The sequence below is a fragment of the Acartia tonsa genome, chromosome 15 (genome assembly GCF_053477335.1).
Source record: "Acartia tonsa isolate MP-2025a chromosome 15, ASM5347733v1, whole genome shotgun sequence".
Taxonomy (NCBI): domain Eukaryota; kingdom Metazoa; phylum Arthropoda; class Copepoda; order Calanoida; family Acartiidae; genus Acartia; species Acartia tonsa.
This window is the reverse complement of record NC_137274.1, coordinates 17,259,788-17,279,262: the sequence shown is the minus strand read 5'-3', so window position 1 is coordinate 17,279,262 and position 19,475 is coordinate 17,259,788. Positions and strand designations below refer to the sequence as shown.

At 34.4% G+C, this 19,475-nt stretch overlaps 1 protein-coding gene across 7 annotated transcripts in view; it reads left to right on the top strand.

The window, feature by feature from the left end:
• Positions 1-19,475, top strand: part of Pink1 (PTEN-induced putative kinase 1) — a 38,852-nt gene that overhangs the window by 10,132 nt on the left and 9,245 nt on the right. For 6 of the 7 annotated variants that reach the window (XR_013875447.1, XM_080149819.1, XM_080149818.1 and 3 more), the window contains 13 exons: positions 600-659; positions 1,215-1,288; positions 2,497-2,592; positions 3,253-3,338; positions 4,336-4,410; positions 4,861-4,928; positions 5,442-5,500; positions 11,688-11,728; positions 12,386-12,477; positions 13,146-13,239; positions 14,298-14,382; positions 15,219-15,296; positions 15,671-15,778. Coding sequence is in view for 6 of the 7 variants with exons in the window: in XM_080149819.1 (XP_080005945.1) it covers positions 600-659; positions 1,215-1,288; positions 2,497-2,592; positions 3,253-3,338; positions 4,336-4,410; positions 4,861-4,928; positions 5,442-5,500; positions 11,688-11,728; positions 12,386-12,477; positions 13,146-13,239; positions 14,298-14,382; positions 15,219-15,296; positions 15,671-15,778 (1,016 nt within the window). In the remaining variant the exon portion in view is untranslated. Of the gene's footprint in view, positions 1-599; positions 660-1,214; positions 1,289-2,496; positions 2,593-3,252; positions 3,339-4,335; positions 4,413-4,860; positions 4,929-5,441; positions 5,501-11,687; positions 11,729-12,385; positions 12,478-13,145; positions 13,240-14,297; positions 14,383-15,218; positions 15,297-15,670; positions 15,779-19,475 lie in introns of all 7 variants that reach the window. The other variant, XM_080149817.1, reaches the window with a different exon arrangement.

Here is a 19,475-nt window from a genome sequence, read left to right as displayed (position 1 = left end):
CCACAAGGTCTTATTTTGGTGTACCTGAACCTGGATAACCTTTAGGGGACAGGTACACCACAAGGTTTTTATTTTAGTGTACCTGAACCTGGATAACCTCTAGAGGACAGGTACACCACAAGGTTTTTATTTTAGTGTACCTGAACCTGGATAACCTCTAGAGGACGGGTACACCACAAGGTCTTATTTTAGTGTACCTGAACCTGGATAACCTCGATAGCCATTGAATATGGAAAGAGGAAATTTTCAATTAATATTCCTAAGGTCTAGTCTTAACATTGTATGTCCGTCTGTCTGTTGGTCATGCTTAAAAAAGAGAAAGATTTCTTGATTTTATGATTATTTAATTTATCCATGCTTTCTCATTTTTTTTTGCGATAAATAAACATCTACTCTATAACTTACTTTGTCTGTTTGTTCATTTAATGATTTTTTGTGTGCTGCGCTTCTTATGGATGTTGTCATTCACTTGTTTCAATACAATTCTGCTTTATAAACTTTGCTAATGCTAAATCGTTCTATAGACAGCTTTCCGCGGATATTATGGTTGAAAACAGGTTCTAATCCTGCGGATATTGGACGGTTTTGTTATGTTCTAGGAACTGGAATTATGACGAAGGAGGATGAGATAGAGGGGGTTTGCCATGAAATCCGACAGGAAATAGATCTTTAATCCATTGTCTTATCCCTTACTAGCGGTTATACCCCTAGAGGCCTCTAGGAGCTCCTTAGGAGGGAGGGGGGGGGGGAGTGTCGCCCCACTCTCTTATTTTCAATATCAGTTTTTAAAGGAAAAATAAATAATATGGGGGGGGGGGGGGGTCTAATTTTTTCTGGGTACGATTTCTCTTGGGAGGGTTAAAGAAGCTATATTGTAAATGGGAGAACCATATGATATCGGTTCAGCGATTGGTAAGATCCTTGTGTGCACAGACAGATAGACACATAGACATCCTGTTACTTTTATAGATGATCCCTGTTCAAATTTCATAAGGATACCTTCGCTTAGAGTATTGTACCTAATTGGTGATCGTCTTAGAAATCACCATTACAAAATATATTCAAAAAAGCTCGTGATTTTACTTAAAATTAACAATTTGGAGATCATAGTTGCTATAATTTCTAGACACATTACTCATTAGGGAAAGTTTCAAATTGATTGGACAATTCTAACATGTGTTTGTAAAACAATCTATTAACATATATGATATAGGCAGTTAGCAAGACTTCCCTAGTCAGAACTAACTTGAATAACAATCAAGAACCACAAGACAGCGGGGGGAGTAAGGTATGCAAATCAATCAGGGATCTAAAGGGATAAGGTAATGGCCAATAAATTGATGTACATCCACAATAATGATATACATAATTACCCCTTGTGTGTAGATTAAAATTAGTGGTTGAAACGTTCGATCACTCAACTTAGTTAACCAACCAATCAAAAATTAAGTTGTTAAGCCAAAAAATAAGAAAACGATATTATAAAACTTTGGGGACTAGTGTTTTTAACAGTCCATTGTCCTCTCTTTTTCTGATGTAAATCTATCAGGGTGGAAGGGTGGGGACATTGGACTTTATTTTACACCAGTACTTATGTTTTCTTCTATGCGGGCCTAAAAACTTGGGGTTTTTATTAGTGATGGCAATCCGTCGATTTTTTGGGTCGGATTCTTAAAAGAATCCGTCAAAAAAAGTGGCGGATTCCGGATTCTTATTTTTGGCGGATTCCGGATTCTAGCAGTATTTTTAAAGGCTTTAAAATAAAATGAAGCATGAAAATTATGAAAAATATTTTGATGTCATGTGACCACTGTACAGCCAATTAGAGGGCTTAATTATTAAAAAACGGATTCCGCATCCGGATTCGGTTTCCAAAATTGGCCCAAAAATTAAAAATTGGGCGGATTCCGGATCCGGATTGCCAACCTTAGTTTTTATATGTTGATTGGTTGGTTTATAAAGTTGAGTTTCCAAACGTTTCATTCAATAATTTTAATCTACTGAAGAGATCTTCCTGGCAAACCTATATCCAAAAAAAATATTTTTTGACATAAAACAAAAACTGCCTGGTAAAAGTGAATTTTTGTTTCGATTATTTCTCTAGGTACTATCCTATATTTATCATATTCTACAAAAACATTTACCTAAAGGTTCACTACTCTAAGTACCTAAACTCGTTAGATGCACTTGATGCAACTATCCCTTTTTAGGATAAAGTTTGGTCACTGGAAGATTTTGAGTTGGGAAGGGCTATAGCCAATTTCTCATATTCTTGTAACTTATGCTTACAATCATTTATCTGTAAATGTGACTTTTCGTATCCAAAAATATACATTTTTGGACGTAAAACAAAAACTGCCTGGTAAAAGTAAATTTTTCTTTCAATTATCTTCCTAACTAACCTATATTTATCATATTCTACAAAAATATTTAAAGGATCACTTCTCTAAGTACCTAAACTGGTTAGATACACTTCATGCAACTATCCCTTTTTAGGATAAAGTTTGGTCACTGGAAGATTTTGAGTTGGGAAGCGCCATAGCCAAAGGCTGTTCAGCAGTTGTGTACTCTGCAAGGGCTAAAAATAGCAAGGTACATTTTTAAAGGCTCTTTTTGTTAATTTAGGCATGTTAAAATTATCCTATCGATTTCAAACTTTATGTGATGATTCGTAAATTGTTAGGGATGATTCAGGAAGCATAGCAACTCTTTAATCGTTACCAAATCGTCCATTTAAATCATGCTGAAAGTGAAGGATCACTATAATTAAATCCTAAAATTTGAATATCCTTGAAATTATACAGTATCGCGTATTTTCGCAATTTTGCAACATATTTATGTAGAATTTTGTTTAGAGTTACAAATTAATGTTTTGTTTATTAAAATTTAACTCTCTACAAAATTTATTGTCCTTCATTGTGATTCTAAAAACTCACGAAACCTTTTGTATAAAATATGGACTTTTGTAGTATGACCATTGGTCATTGACCAACCATATTGATTATATACTGTATGCTCATTGGTACAGGGAATCACCAACCAAAAATTCAGCTGTCAATCTTAAATAGCATCTGAGGAAATCCTATTTCCCCCACCATAGAGTTACGGACGGACAGACCGATCCTAAGTATAAAAAAGCTTTGCTTTAAAAAATGGAAATTCAGCAACTTATCGTTTTATAGACAGCGTTCCGCGGATATTATGGTTAAATACCGGTTCTAATCCAGCGGATATTAAACGGACAACTTTTAGACGGATGAGTTCAACCTTGCCATGAAGATGATGTTCAACTACCACGCAGAGTCCAACGCCCTGACAATTCTGCGCGCCATGCAAAGGTATGTTCTTGTTAGGGTTGTGCCGGATATCCGGACTTTTTCAATATCCGGCCGGGTATAAGCCTTTATATTATTAAACAAAAATGCAAAGGTATGTTCTTGTTAAAGTGGTGCTGGATATCTGGCTTTTTTCAATGCTTGATATTGAAACTATCCGGCCGGATATCCGGCACTTTTCGATACATGTTATTGAATTTTTGGCTGGATATCCGGCACTTTTCAATTGCAGATATTGATACTATCCTGCTGGATATCCGGCACTTTTCGATACATGTTATTGAATTTTTGGCCGGATATCCGGCACTTTTCAATGCTTGATATTGAAACTATCCTGTCGGATATCCGGCACTTTTCAATGCTTGAAATTGATACTATCCGGTTGGGTATCCGGCAATGTAATCCTTCATATTAAACAGTGTGTTTTTTGGTATTATCCTCTTTATAATAGCTATTTTTAATTTTGAAAATTTTTAAACCTTCGTTTTTTACTTTAATTTTATACCAATGGCTGTAATTTTCTTATTTTGAAGCAAGAAGAAAATTTTCTCAAAATAATTGTTTATTTTATACTTGCGGCTACGCCCCTAGAGGCCTCTAGTGACATCACTTTTTTAAAATCAGCTATTTACCAAAAATATTTTTTTCGCTGATAGTTGGTGTTTTTAGCTAATTGCAAGAATTTCTGCAGGGCAGCGTTTTTTATTATTTTTTTTATTTTTGTCAATTTCTCTATGTATGGTGGTCGTACTCTCCCCCAAAATAGTTACAAACCATCCCGGGACCTATGAGAAGCTTACCTGTTAAGGAGAACCCAATCGGTTCAGCGGTTAGTGAGATCCTTCGTTACAAACAGAAAGACATCCTGTTACTTTTTTATAAGGATAAATCTTATATTAAAAGTCTCAAATTATAATTTTTGGCGGCGGCAATTTTACTTGGCAGCTGCCAGCAGTCAGTTCAGTATACGGTATCTAGTTATTGCTGCGCTATTTTGCAGGGAAATTGTGGCGGCCAGAGAGGTGAGTCTCCCTACAGAACTACAGCAGGCAGCCTTGCAGCTCGGCAGCGGCAGGAGGGTCAACAAATAACATCTTTTTCCGACTGACAGACGGACCAACGGACTGACAGATTGATGGAAAGACAGACAGACAGATGCTAAGACAGACGGACAGACTGAAGGACAGACAGACGGTTTTTTTAGATTTAAGTCTTTGGATGGTTTTACGCTTTTTTTATGCACTAATTAGTATAATGTACTGCTTGAGGGATAAGACAATGGACTATAAATTGATATACATCTCCAAATATGTTTAACAAAATCACCCCTTCTGTACATGAAAATCATTGGTGGAAAAGTTTGGACATTCTAGTCTGGAACCAACATTTCAATTAAAATTCATTATAATCCAAGGTTTTTGAACCAACTAACAAGATATCGTTGTCTTAAAACTTTAGGTACTAGTGTAATTTACAGTCCAATGTCCCCCCCTGGAATAAAAGTATAATTTGTTGTGATGGGTAGAATGGTTCGAGTCCCCCACCATCCAAATATTGTTGAAATCTACACAGCTTTTGCAGACAGAATCCCAGGTAGGCACAGCGAGGGAGTTCCACAAGGTTGTGTTCTAGGACCAATACTGTTACCTCGTAAGGATTCTCCTTCGAGTTTTAAGTGATCATCTAGAGAATCCAGAGCATCATCCACGTGTAATGGGATGCGATACTGTGTCACCAAAGGATATTAGGTTAAATAACATCCAACAGACAACCTTTTGATTGCACGACCTTTGTTTAAGAAGCATTAACTGTGCATGGTAATGAGTTGCGGCTGTTTATGGGCCAAGGAACTTTCCCTACTCTAACTACTTATGTCACCGAAGGTCCGGGCTTACAAAACTATTAATTTTAGGATTTTTTAGTTTGATATTCGTGAAAAATTGTCTGTAATACGGTGCTATACATGATTTTTTTATTCAAGAACCGGTTGTAATACAGCATATATCATACATTTATTTATAGCATCGTACTATAGACAGCTTTCCGCGGACATTATGCGGATAGTATGGCTGAGAACAGGTTCTAATCCAGCGGATATTAATTCAGGTCTGCCAGGAGCTATCAATATGTATGGAGATGCCTTACCCACAAGACTAAATCCGGAGGTACATTAAAATCGTTCAACTAATTTCAAACTGTGAATGGTGATTCTTTTAAGTGTGAGGCATAAATTTTGAAAGAGGATTTAGTAAACATTAGTAGAAAGTCCATGATTATGATTATGATTTTTTGAAATTTATTACAATAATCCCCAAAGTTTTATTTTAATATTTTCTTGTTCGTTGGATTAAAACCTTTTAAGGGATTTTGATGGATTGGTTCATTAAGTTAAGTGTCCAAACGTTTGAATCACTAATTGTAATCTACAAAAGGGGTAAATTTGGGGGTATCATCATTGGGGATGTACATTAATTTATTGGTCATTGTCTTATCCCTCTAGATCCCTAGCTTAATAGCAGTTATGATTTAAGTTGTAAATACCTGCGGTGCCCTTACCATTACCCAATATAACCTAACCTAACCTGACCTAAAGTAATCGAAAAACTACCTCCCCCCCCCCCTTTTTATTTTCAAATTTTCAAAAAAAAATATAATAATAAAGGGGGGGTATTATTGCTCAACAATGTACTTTGTTTAAAAGCGCCATTTTGTAATTTAATACCTATATTTGCGACAACTTTTATTCTATAAATTCTTCCAATTTTTAACATCAACAAAAACCCCGCCCCTCTCGGAGAGAATCGAACCCGGTACTCACGGATAAGGAAACCAACATTCTATAACTAAGCTATGAAAGAATCCAATTATCAGTGGTGAAAAAAGACATAGTAAACAAAAACTTATTTCTTATAGTATACTTTAAAGTTTCATGGATTTTCATGTCTGTCATTTTGGCTCAGGGGTAGAGGTGAGGTTCCAGTTGGAAGGTTGTGTGTTCGAATCTACCCAACCTCAAAATATAATTTTCAATGTCTGAGATAACAAGTAATATTTGGTAAAAGTAAAAATTTACATTATAACAACAGTCAATTAAAATATCAAAAAGCTATTTTTATAATTTGTTTTTGCATCCATGATACAATGAAAAGGAAAATTAGTATAAATTAATGGAAATGGAGAAAGAGAGATAGAGTGAGAGAGAAAAAAAAAAAGAGAGAGAGAGAGAGAGAGAGAGAGAGAGAGAGAGAGAGAGAGAGAGTAGATATCATGACAATTGATAAAATTGTAAAACTTGAACATTGGAGGAATTGAACCTGCAATCTTCCTATCCATACACTAGCGCGATATCCCCTACACTAAAGAAGACAAGATTTTGAGCATGAAATTTTAAGTATAGAATACAAAACTCTCTCCCCCTCTCTCTAATTGTAAAACTTTAATAGCAAAGGAGATGAACCTGCAATCTTCCTATCCATACACTTGCACGATAAACCCTACACTAAAGAAGACAAGACTTTGTGTATGAAAAATTAGGTATTCAATACAATACTCTTCTCCCTCATGCATATAATTTTTCAGTATGGCTAAGAACCAGTTATAATCCAACAAATATAAATAGGTTTCGAAGCAATACTGTTAATGTTATTTTTAAAGGAAAGAACAACTTGATGTCTATTATCCTATAATAAAATAATAATTTTTCCTGCACGGTCTAGATCCTGCAACCATCGTAATACAAAACTTTGACGATAACCACAAGACTAAAAAAGAAAGGAATTTTTCCAAAAAATGTAAAGATATAAAACAAAAAATAGAAAAATGTTGAGTATGGAGGTATGCATTGTATTTTAAACAGAGAGAGAGAGAGAGCCAGAGAGAGAGAGCCAGAGAGAGCCAGACAGAGAGAGAGAGTCAGACAGAGAGAGAGAAAGTAGATATCATGACAATTGATAAAATTGTAAAACTTGAACATTGGAGGAATTGAACCTGCAATCTTCCTATCCATACATTAGCGCGATAACCCCTACACTAAAGAAGACAAGATTTTGAGCATGAAATTTCAAGTATAGAAAACAATACTCTCTCTTCCTCATGAATGTAATTTTTCAGTATGGCTGAGAACCAGTTATAATCCAACAAATAATAATCGATTTCGAAGCAATACTGTTATATGTTATTTATAAGGAAAGAACAACTTGGTGTCTATTATCCTAAAATAAAATAATAATTTTTCCTGCACGGTCTAGATCCTGCAACCATTGTAATACAAAACTTACACGATAACCACAAGACTAAAAAATAAAGGAAATTTTTCCAAAAAATTCAAATATTTAAAAAAAAGAAAAAAACGTTGAGCATGGAGGTATGCATTGTATTATAAACAGCTTTTCACGGATATAAATATGTACAATTATAAGATCAAAGCCAGTTGAATTAGTTACAAAATGCCAAAGTCACAGGCTCAAAAATTGGTTTTAATTTATTTTTAGGAGGGTGGTGGAACCCTCTCTCAAAATAGTTACAAACCTTCCCAGAAACTATGATAAGCTACCCTGTAAAGGAGAACTATATCGTTTCAGTAGTTAGTGAGATTCTTTGGTATAAACAAACAAACAGAGAGCCAAACAAACATCCTGCTACTTTCTTATATGGATGATTGCTACAATCTTTTAAGTTACTTGCCGGGATTTGAACTTGAATTCTTAGATAAGTTACGTAAAAATTAACCCCAAGACCACAGCAGCACAATTACTTTGTGGTGATTTTTATATTTGTATGTCAAAAAAAAGACAACATAATAATTTTCATAAACATTTCTCTCTCTAATCAAAAAAATATTAGCTTAAATGGAGTTAAACTCGAAACCTTCCAACTAGCATGATAACCTCTATAGAAAAGAAGAATAGGTATAAAACAGTAAAATTTAGGTCAAGCGTACATTATCCCTTTCTCTCTCTCTCTCTCAAATTGTAAATATATTTATACAAGTGGATTGAACTCGCAACCTTCTTAACTCAACAATTGTACTATAACCTCTACTCCAAAGAAGACAAGAATTTACATATCAAATTTTAACTATTCTGTACAATACCCCTTCTGTTCCGTTCCTCTCTCTCTCTAATTAAAACTAGCCGATGCGCCCCTAGCATCTATGGGATCCGTATTCAAAGGTATATGGAAGGGCAGAAAAATACATTAAAACCATAACCAGACTTTTTTTATAAAAAGAAAACAGCCTAAAACCATCTCATGACCTATAAGAAGCTTCACTGTAAAGGAGAGCCATATCGGTTCAACAGTTAGTGAGATCCTTCGCTATAGACAATAACTCTTACTACTTTATATTATAGGCTACGCCCCCAGAAGGTCTCTAGGGGCACTTGAGGAGGGGAGAGTTAAATCCCAAAACCCATTTTTATATTAAGATTCATAAAAAAAGTTTTTAAAAATTTGTAGGGGGATAGGTATTTTTTTCTAGGGGCGAATTCTCTTGGGAGGGTGGTGGTACCCATCCCCAAAATAGTTATAAAACTTTCAGCAAATTATGAGAGATGCTACCCTATTAAGGAGAATCGATAGGCTCATCGGTTAGCGAGATCCTTTGGTGCAGATAAACAAACAAATATACACACATCCTTTTTACTTTATTTTAAGGATTGTAAAAATATTAACATAGGTAGATTTTATCTCGGGATATTCTGATTCAATTTCAGAAACGTTAACCACTACACTATTGAAGATAGGTTATATATAGTCAAATTTAAGTCTTGCGTACATTACCCCCCCCCCCCTCTCTCTCTCGCTATCTGTTTCTCTCTCTCTCTCTCTCTATAATCGTAAAAAGGACATCTAGACCCAAGGATTCCTAATAAAGAGTTAAGTCTCTAGGGGGCTAGGTGTCGCTTCGGGTACTAGGTAACTAGACCTCTCTCCACGCACCTTGAAACATACATACAATACTTATGATTGCGGTGTAAAGCGTCCATTCACCCATCAGACAACCAACTCTCTGAGATGCACGACCTTTGTCTGAGAAGTCCCAACTGTGCATGGTAGCGAGTTGCGCCTGTTTTGGGCCAAGGCATTCCCCCCACTCTAACTATTTACGTCGCGCATCTGACACAGTAGCAGTGGGAACCATTTTTAACGTCTTTAGTTATGACGCTTTCGTAAACAATTAGAACTATTTTTTAATTTACACTCTGTTTTATCCTTTTGTTAACTATTCATTTTTGAGAAGAAAAAAAATGTATTTTAATAGCATTACAGTGGTTAGGTTTGAACCTCAATCATTCAAACCCCTAAAGATCACTGCTAACCACTAAGCTAAATAAGAATTATATTTATATGATTAAAAAATTGGCTTTTTTTTATTAATTCCACCATTAATTATGTCAAGTGGTATGAGAATGTTTCATTTTCCAATAGTTGGAAAACTGTCCAATAAATTATGCGATGCAAAAATATAAATAATCCATTCTTAAATTTAACCACAAAGCAGAAATTATTTTTAGTTATTAGTTGTAGTTTGTGCCGAGATTCGAACCTACCACCTTCCTGTCAAGGATTAATCCCCAACAATTAATTTAATTAATTAAAATGGCACGAAACCTTGAAGTTTTTTTTGGCGGGGTTTTGTAGATTTTTTATCTATAATATAAGATTATCTAATTTTTGAAAAAGCGTAACTCTAACATTACAAAAAAAACAATTTATTAGAATTAAATCATTTCCTCTATGTTCTTTAAAAATCGCGCTAAACTAGACGTTGTTAATTCTGTGAAATAAGTTATGATTGTGGGACAAATTGTACTTTGAGAGAGAGAAAGACAGAGAGGGAGGGAGAGAAGGAGAAAGAGAGAATTTTAGACAGAGATAGAGAGGGTAAGCTGTAGTGAGAGAAATATGTCTATTAGAATAAGAAGCAATTCAAATTAATATTAAGGTTAATAGTCTACTAATAAGTTTTAGATATTTTAAATATTGCCTTAATGTGGAGGATATTTTAATTGAGCTACAAATAAAAGTAAATAATATAATGGAAATAAAAAATGATGAATGAAAGAAGAGATAGAGATGGGGGGTAAGAGAGATAGAGAGTTAAAATGGGAAGAGGTTTTATGCACATCAAAGAAAAAAAGTTGGTGGGGTTTTGAAGCGAAATTTAAACATATTTACAAAATAACCTTCCATACTTGATATAATAAGATAATCCTATTAATTTATTTTGAATTCTTTGAACGCTTAAAAATATAGAAATTGACGTTAAAAGGTAAATCAGGGGGTTGTGTGATGGTTACATAAAAAAAATCATGGAGTTTGCGCGATTGTTACATAAAAATCATGGAGGTTGCGCGATTGTTACATATAAACCATCTCAACAACATGTTTGATTACACAACCTGTTCTCCTATATATTCCGTATTTATCACATTCATTTAGGAATTCATTTAAATTAAAGAAACAATAACAAGCAAAGAAAATGGGCAAGTACTAACAAAGAATAAATTTGTTGGTATTATGATGTAACATACAATTTTAGAAAAGATTTTACAGTAACATAGAATGTTTTTTAACAAAACTAAATAATTACGAGGACCTTTGAAAATCCTACTTTAAAAGGGGAGAGGAGGGGGGAGGGTGGCAACTCTGCTAAAAGCACAAGAGATATCAAGATGAATTAAAAAGTTGCATGGAATAAAATAATGAAGATAGTTGAAATTATATTTAATCATGCATCAGTTATTTACCAGAAAAAAGGTACATAAAAGCTTCCTTAAATTGTCTCAATTAACCTATATTTTTAAGTGTACTGATTTTATTGTAATACCAATAGAGTTAAATAAAACAAACATTGTCATTAAATAAATCTAGCCAATAGCGGGCTAATTTTAGCACGCATCTCTAGTCCTTATATAAAAGCAACAGAATGTCTATCTGTCTGTCTGTACAATGTAGCTTCTTATAGGTCCATGAAAATTTTTTCTTAAATGTTACGGGGGAGGAGGGTACCCCAACCCATATATGATTATTGCCCATAGAATAAAAACTTACGGATCATGGAAAGAAAACGAAGTAGCGAGCTTCGTTGTATTTTCACAGTAGCTATTTTAAGTTAGGTTAGGTAAATGTTAATAATTGCCCCGCAGGGTTAGAGCCCCATACAGGGGTTAGAAATAGGTGAAAAGCTACTTTGAAAATATGACGAAATCCGCTACTTTCCTTGATCCAAAAAAAGTTTATTTTTAAAACTAAACTTTTAATTGCGGGGGCGGGGGGTCTCATCTCAAGTGCCCCAAATGGGGAGGGAGAGGCTCTAGGGGCGTATCCGCTAATTTTAATTATATTTAGGGAAGTGGAAGGAACATGAGCCTATTTCTTGTCATGAGAAGGTGAGAATATTCAACCAGTTTTGTTAACCCATATGGGCCGAGTGCCCGGGCTAACAAAACTGTTATTTATTCTATGCTTTTTATTTTGATATTTGTGCACATTTATGAAATTTTAATTAGTTTTGCAATTTTTTTCCAGTGTAGCTTCGAAACCAAATAATTTCTGATGGATTAGAACCTGTTCTCAGCCATACTGTTAAATCATGTATCGTATTTTATTCAATTTTCTACGGCATCTCGGGGCTAAGAAAATTAGTTTTAATCTTTAATTTGTACATTCAGACAGACAGTCAGACACAGACAGACAGATAGACAGACAGATAGACAGACAGATAGACAGACAGATAGACAGACAGACAGATAGACAGACAGACAGATAGACAGACAGACAGACACACACACACACACACACACACGCACACATCCTGTTGATTCCAGGTATGACTGTAGCCTGAGGAACTACTTCAATTGTCTGTATATGCTGAACAGACAGACAGACAGACAGATAGACAGACAAACAGACAGACAAACAGACAGACAAACAGACAGACAAACAGACAGACAAACAGACAGACAAACAGACAGACAAACAGACAGACAAACAGACAGACAAACAGACAGACACACCCACACACACACACATCCTGTTGATTTCAGGTATGACTGTAGCCTGAGGGACTACTTGTCAGTATATGCTGAACAGCTTACTACAAGAATTTCTTCAGTTCTCTTCACCCAGCTATTAGAAGGTGAGGTCTTCAATTTTTCAAGAATTTTGAAATGATTCAAAAGCCTGGCTGTTATTTAAGAAAGATGACTGATTTTTTAGTAGCAAAGCTACTCTATAATTCTAAATGTTTTTCGGTATTTCCGTTCGTAATAGACAAAGTGATAGTTTCTATTCAAGATAAACTGCTGAAACTTTTTTAACATTCCCATAACTAGGGATCTTAATTATCTATCCTTGGTGACCTAGCATCCTTTTTAATTTTTTTATCATGTGATAATTTCAACACAGACGACGACATTAGATTTTTCATAATTGTATGCGGCAATGGCGCACCAATGCAATGGATTATGATCAGCTGATCTTTGTTTACATTTTCATATTCTTTTGTGATTTGACTTTCAATGAGTATAGAAATGCTACATTTTTGCATTTTACATTCTTAATATAATCACAAAACCTTAAATTTATAAAGATACAGCAATCTTTTTTAAATTTTACCATGTGATATTATTTAAACACAGACAATTATATTAGATTTTTCATAATTGTTTGCGGCAATAGTTTACCAATACCATGCATAATGATCAGCTAATCTTTGTTTACATTTTTATATTCTTTTATCACGTGATTTTACATTCAAGGAGTACAGAAATGTTTGTAATGCTTATTTTATTATTTCAACAACAGGTGTCGCCTTCCTCCATCAGACAGGAGTGGCCCACAGGGACTTAAAGTCAGACAATATTCTCATTGATATTTCTGGGGGAGTCGACTATCCAAGGTAACAATTTTTTTTGCTGTATATGTTTAGGACTGGCAATCTGAATCTGCTATATGCCCCAATTTTTGGATCTAGAATTTTTTATTTGAAATGTGGAGAAAAAAAGTATTTTATTTTTATTAACTTTAGGTAAAATGGTGGGTTGCATTCAAAGTTTTTTGATTTTATTTTCACAGTAGCTTTTCATTCTTATTATTAGGTTAGGTTAGGTTAAGTTAAGTAAGGGTTAAAAATTGGCCGCTGTAAGGGGCTAGATTTTTTAGGGACAAAATTTTAAAGAATTGAGCAGATTGCCAGCCCTAATATATATATATATATATAATAGTAACAGGATGTCTCTGCGTATGAAGCTGAAGATCTTGCTAACTGCTGGAATGACATGGCTCCCCTTGACAGTGAAGCTACTCTTAGGTTCCAGAGACGGTTTATAACGCTTTTCGGTGAGGGTACAACCATAGGCGTCCAAGGGGGGGGGTAATGGGCCATTTGGCACCCCCAAACGATTTTGGGGGTGCCGTAGGCACCCCCAAAGTTTTGTGCACAATACCCCCCCCCAAAAAAAATTACCCCTACCTTGGGGGTGCCGTAGGCACCCCCAACGATTTTGGGGGGGGTATTTACCCCCCCAAACCATTTTGGGGGGGTAAATACTCCCCCCAAAATAGAAAATCTTTAACAAAAAAAATTTTTGCGCGCTTCGCGCGCATTTTTAATACTAAATTTTTTATAAAATTTGAATTACCCCCCCCAAAAATTTTACCCCGGGGGTAAATTTTGGGGGGGGTAAACAAATTTTACCCCTGCCAACAGATTTCAGGGGGGGTAATTACCCCCCCCAAGCAAATTTTACCCCCGGGGTAAAAATTTTGGGGGGGGTAAAAAAAATTTGCGGCGCGCTTCGCGCGCCATTTTACCCCCCCCTTAAAAAAATTTTACCCCCCCCAAAATAAAAAGCTTGGACGCCCCTGGGTACAACAACCCTTCCAAAAAACTGTCTGGAAAAAAACCTCCCAAACCATTTACCAATCATTTTTCTTACATGAGTTTCTTTTTTTTAGATTGGTAATAACTGATTTTGGCTGTTGCCTGGCAGATTCAAATCATAAACTAAAGCTTCCTTACACCACATATGATACTGATAAGGTACATGTTCTCATCTTGTTGACTATAGTGTTCTCATGCAACCATAGTATAGTATTGTTGTGTTGACTATAGTGTTCTCATATATAGAGATACAACTATAGTATAGTATTGTTGTGTTGACTATAGTGTTCTCATATATAGAGATACAACTATAGTATAGTATTGTTGTGTTGACTATAGTGTTCTCATATATAGAGGTACAACTATAGTAGAGTATTGTTGTGTTGACTATAGTGTTCTCATATATAGAGATACAACCATAGTATAGTATTGTTGTGTTGACTATAGTGTTCTCATATATAGAGATACAACTATAGTAGAGTATTGTTGTGTTGACTATAGTGTTCTCATATATAGAGATACAACCATAGTATAGTATTGTTGTGTTGACTATAGTGTTCTCATATATAGAGGTACAACTATAGTATAGTATTGTTGTGTTGACTATAGTGTTCTCATATATAGAGGTACAACTATAGTATAGTATTGTTGTGTTGACTATAGTGTTCTCATATATAGAGATACAACTATAGTATAGAATTGTTGTGTTGACTATAGTGTTCTCATATATAGAGGTACAACTATAGTATAGTATTGTTGTGTTGACTATAGTGTTCTCATATATAGAGATACAACTTTAGTATAGTATTGTTGTGTTGACTATAGTGTTCTCATTTATAGAGATACAACTATAGTAGAGTATTGTTGTGTTGACTATAGTGTTCTCATTTATAGAGATACAACTATAGTATAGTGTTGACTATAGTGTTCTCATATATAGAGATACAACTATAGTATAGTATTGTTGTGTTGACTAAAGTGTTAAATTTGTTTAGGGAGGAAACCCAGCTTTGATGGCACCAGAAGTAGCAAGTGCGAAGCCAGGAGCATTCAAAACAATTGATTACTCCAAGGTAAGACAAAGTATATTTCATTTAAACAATGACAGGACAATAATAGACAAAAGTGGCTAAAAATGGAGTCTTATCACAATGGATGTTTTATACTTATTTATGCTCCATAATAATGGGAAAGTGGACACAAAGTTTCAGCTGTCTCTCCTGAATAGCAGCTAAGAAATCATGTTTTAGAGAGCCAGATATACTGAAAGGTTGAGTTTTATAGAACACTGGTAGGAAGAGGATATTGGACTGTAAATTACATTTGTACTACATTAATTTACAGAAGGGGTAATTTTGTTAATAATCAATAATCATAGGGTATGTCTCATCAAATTATCATGCATTGTCTTATCCCTAAAGATTGCTAATAGATTTTAACTGTTCAGTCAGACTTATGGACAGCTGGCACCATAGCCTATGAAATATTTGGCGGGCTAAATCCCTTCTACTCCAACCAAACTTCACCTGGACTGCTGTCTACAAACTATACAATGGTGAGATGCCTTTTTCCAGTATGGCTTTGAAACCAAATGATATCTGGTAGTTTGAACTGGTTCTCAGCCATACTGAAAAATCATGTTTAGCTTCGTTTTATATGAATTTTTCTACGAATATTAAATAAAAATTAAAATCAGTTTTGGCCACTCTGGGCTAGGCTAACAACTGGTTTTAAATTTAATCTTAAAATTTGTATTTGAATAACCGTGGAAAGCTGTCTAAATTACAATGGGATAGATAATTATTAATTCAATTTAAATTTTCTTCCAATAGGTATAGTTGAATTTCACAAATCTGCACTGTTTAAAGTTGCCAACTAATAATCAAAATAAAAACTTGTTTCTAATTTTGATGATTAAAATAGGATTCGTACCTTTCATGAGTTATATGACCGACCGGGTTCTAAAATATTACTTGTAAGATTTAATAGAACAAGGATGACAACATCCATAAAAGCGAAGCACTGAAACGGTAGTACAAACGGACATTAACACTTGCATAGTGTCGGAACTGAATAATCATAATATAAATGTATATGGGTCAAAGCAAAATTGTAAGTAAATTTGTAAGTAAACTGCTTGATTCAGGATAATGTTTATGGATATACTTACATTTTTAGGACTCAATTATAGAGTTGCTTCGCTTATTACATTATACTTTGTTGTCCCAGGAATCAATTTACCAAAAAACAGATCAAATAGATGATTAGTTCACATAAAAATTCGTTGTTAAAAGTAAAATAAATCAACATGTTTAAAATGGACGTACAGACATTTTGGTAATGATTATAGAGTTGCTACGCTTTCTAAATCGTATCTAACTACTAAAGGAATCACCAAGCAAAATTTGAAATCGATAGGACAATTCTAACAGGCCTAAATTAATGAAAAAAGCTACCCAGCGGACAAATTTGCGATTTCGCCTGGCAAAATCGCGAACTTTAGCAAGGGATTAAAGCCGAATTAGCAGTTTTTAGCAAAATTTTTGTATTTTTTGCGAAAAATTTCGAATTCGCGAAAATTTTGCGAAATGTAAAGGCTAAAAATTGCGAATTAGCAAGCTAAAAGTTGCTAAAAATTGTGAATTAGCAAGCTAAAAGTTGCTAATAATTGCGACTGTGTTAATTAGATTTTTGAGAGAACGAAAATATGCAAATTCGCTAATTTTTAGCGAAAAAAAATAGAGAAAATTCGCGAATTAGCATTTTTCGCAAAATATTTGCGATTCTTTGTCATCACCTTTAATAAATTCGCCTTTTATAAATCGCAAAAAATTCGCAGATAAAACTAGCGAATTCGCGGCTTTTTTTCAAGAAATCCTTGCAAATTCGCGGATATTCACTATATTTTTCCTCAAAATTCTTGCAAATTCGCGACTTTTATCTTTTTATTTTTGCGGCTATTCTCTTTTTTCCTCAAAATCATTGCGAATTTGCGGCTTTTCTCTATTTTATTCCCTCCAAATTCTTGCTAATTCGCGAATTTTGTCTATTTATTTTCGCGGCTATTATTATAGCTCTAGCTTACGTATCATTGCAAATTAGCAGTCATTCTCCTAATCTACCCAGCGGATCCGTATGTTTATTTGCAGATTTTTCACAAAATTTTACGTCATATTTCAACTAAACATTGTAAGCTCTGGCTCAAGAAGTATTGCAAATTCGCCAATGTTTTTCTAACCTTCCTTGCAAATATTGGCGGATTCATATTGCTTTACTTGAGATATGCTTAACTTTAACCTCTGGTTCAGAAGTCAAGTAATGAGAATCACATATACTTATTCTTAGGTGTCAAAGGCTATAATACTTTCCATCGTATGCTAAATATTTTCAAATTTTGTATAGTGTTGTCTGTTGTTCAGATTTTGTTATTCTTTCTTACAAAAAATTTCAAAATACCGGAAAAAAATGAAATAGGAAATTATTATAAATATGATATACTTATTTAATTTTTAAACAACAATACTTATATCAAAAATACCAAAAAAAATATGATTTTCTAAAATGTTAGAGACATCTAGCGGCAAAAATTAAAACTATATAAAGTATAAATTTGTTGAAATCCAATTTAAATGCCAAATGGAAAAAATAAAAAAACAGCTTGCCACAATTTTATACACAGGGAGGGAGCGGACATTGTTTTTTACACTAGTCCCCAAAGTCTTAGTATTTTTCGTTGGATTTACAACTTTGGGGACTTTTATTGAACTTTTATTGGTTGACTTAATAAGTTAAGTGTTCAGACATTTAAATCACTAATTCTAATCTACAGAAGGGGTAATTTTGTGTGTCATCATTGAGGATGTACATGAATTCATTTGCCATTGTCTTATCCCTTTAGATCCCTGTTTTCTACACCTTATATTAAGTGAATTTCAAATTCAATGTCAATTTTAATTATCCGTAAATTTCCATATACAAGAACAGACAAATATTTAACCGGTATGGTATTGAATCTGATAAATTTATGCTGGATTAGAACCGGTTCTTGGGTCATGTATCACAATAAACACTTTTCCGCATAGGGTAAAATAAAATCAATAACACTGGAGTTAATCTTACAAGTTTTCATTTTACTATCCGCGGACAACCATCTAACGATGAAATAATCTATTCCTTTTAGGATTTGATGAAAATAAAGATTTCAACCTATAGGGACAGAAAGCTTTGCTATATATGTATACTAGCGGCTGCGCCCCTAGAAGCATCTAGGGGCACTTTACTTAAGGTAGGGGGAGGAAAAGTCGACCTAATCCCATTTAAAATTTGAGTTTCAAAAAGATAAAGAAGATATTTTTTGGGGGGAGGGGGGTGAAGACACCCTCTCCCAAAATAGTTTAAAATCTTCCTAGGACCTATAAGAAGCTTTACTGTAAAGGAGAACAAAATCGGTTCAGCAGTTAGCGAGATCCTTCAGTACAGACAAAAAACGCTTACTACTTTATATAAAAGGACTAGCGGCTACGCCCCTAGAAGCCTCTAGGGGCACTGGTAGGAGGGGGAAAAGTTGACCTTATCACTTTTTAAATTTGAGTTTAAAAAGAATTTTAAAAATATTTTTTTGGGAGGAGGGAAGTGAAGACACCCTCTCCAAAAATAGTTTAAAACCTTACCAGGACCTATAAGAAGCTTCACTGTAAAGGGGAACAATATCAGTTTAGCGGTTAGCGAGATCCTTTGGGACAGACAAAAAACGCTTACTACTTTATATAATAGGATATATAAAGCCTCTAGGGGCTTTGCACCAAGATGTTTGATTAACCTGATTTTTCATTCGGTGGGGGTGTCCCATCCCCCAAGAAAATAGCTTAAAACCATCTCAGGACCAGTTGGTATATTCTCTGAAGAGTAGAGCCCAAACGGTTCAGTGGTTACTGAGATCTTAAGCTTCAGACGGACAGACAGACATCGTTCTACTTTGTATTATAGATTTAAGTAGTTAGAATTGTCATATTTTTCGTCAATTTAGGCAGGTTAGAATTGTCCCATCGATTTAAAACTTTGCAAGGTGATTCCTGTAGTACGTAGGTACAACTTAGAAAATTTTTAACTATATAAGTTACTTTTATTGAATTTTCATTGAATGGTTCACTAACTTGAATATCATTTATTTGTTAGTTTGTTCTTCCAGTAGAAGGGGAGGGGTGGGGTAAAGTGGGTGGATAAGAGCGTTTGTTCTTTTAGCCAGCTAATAG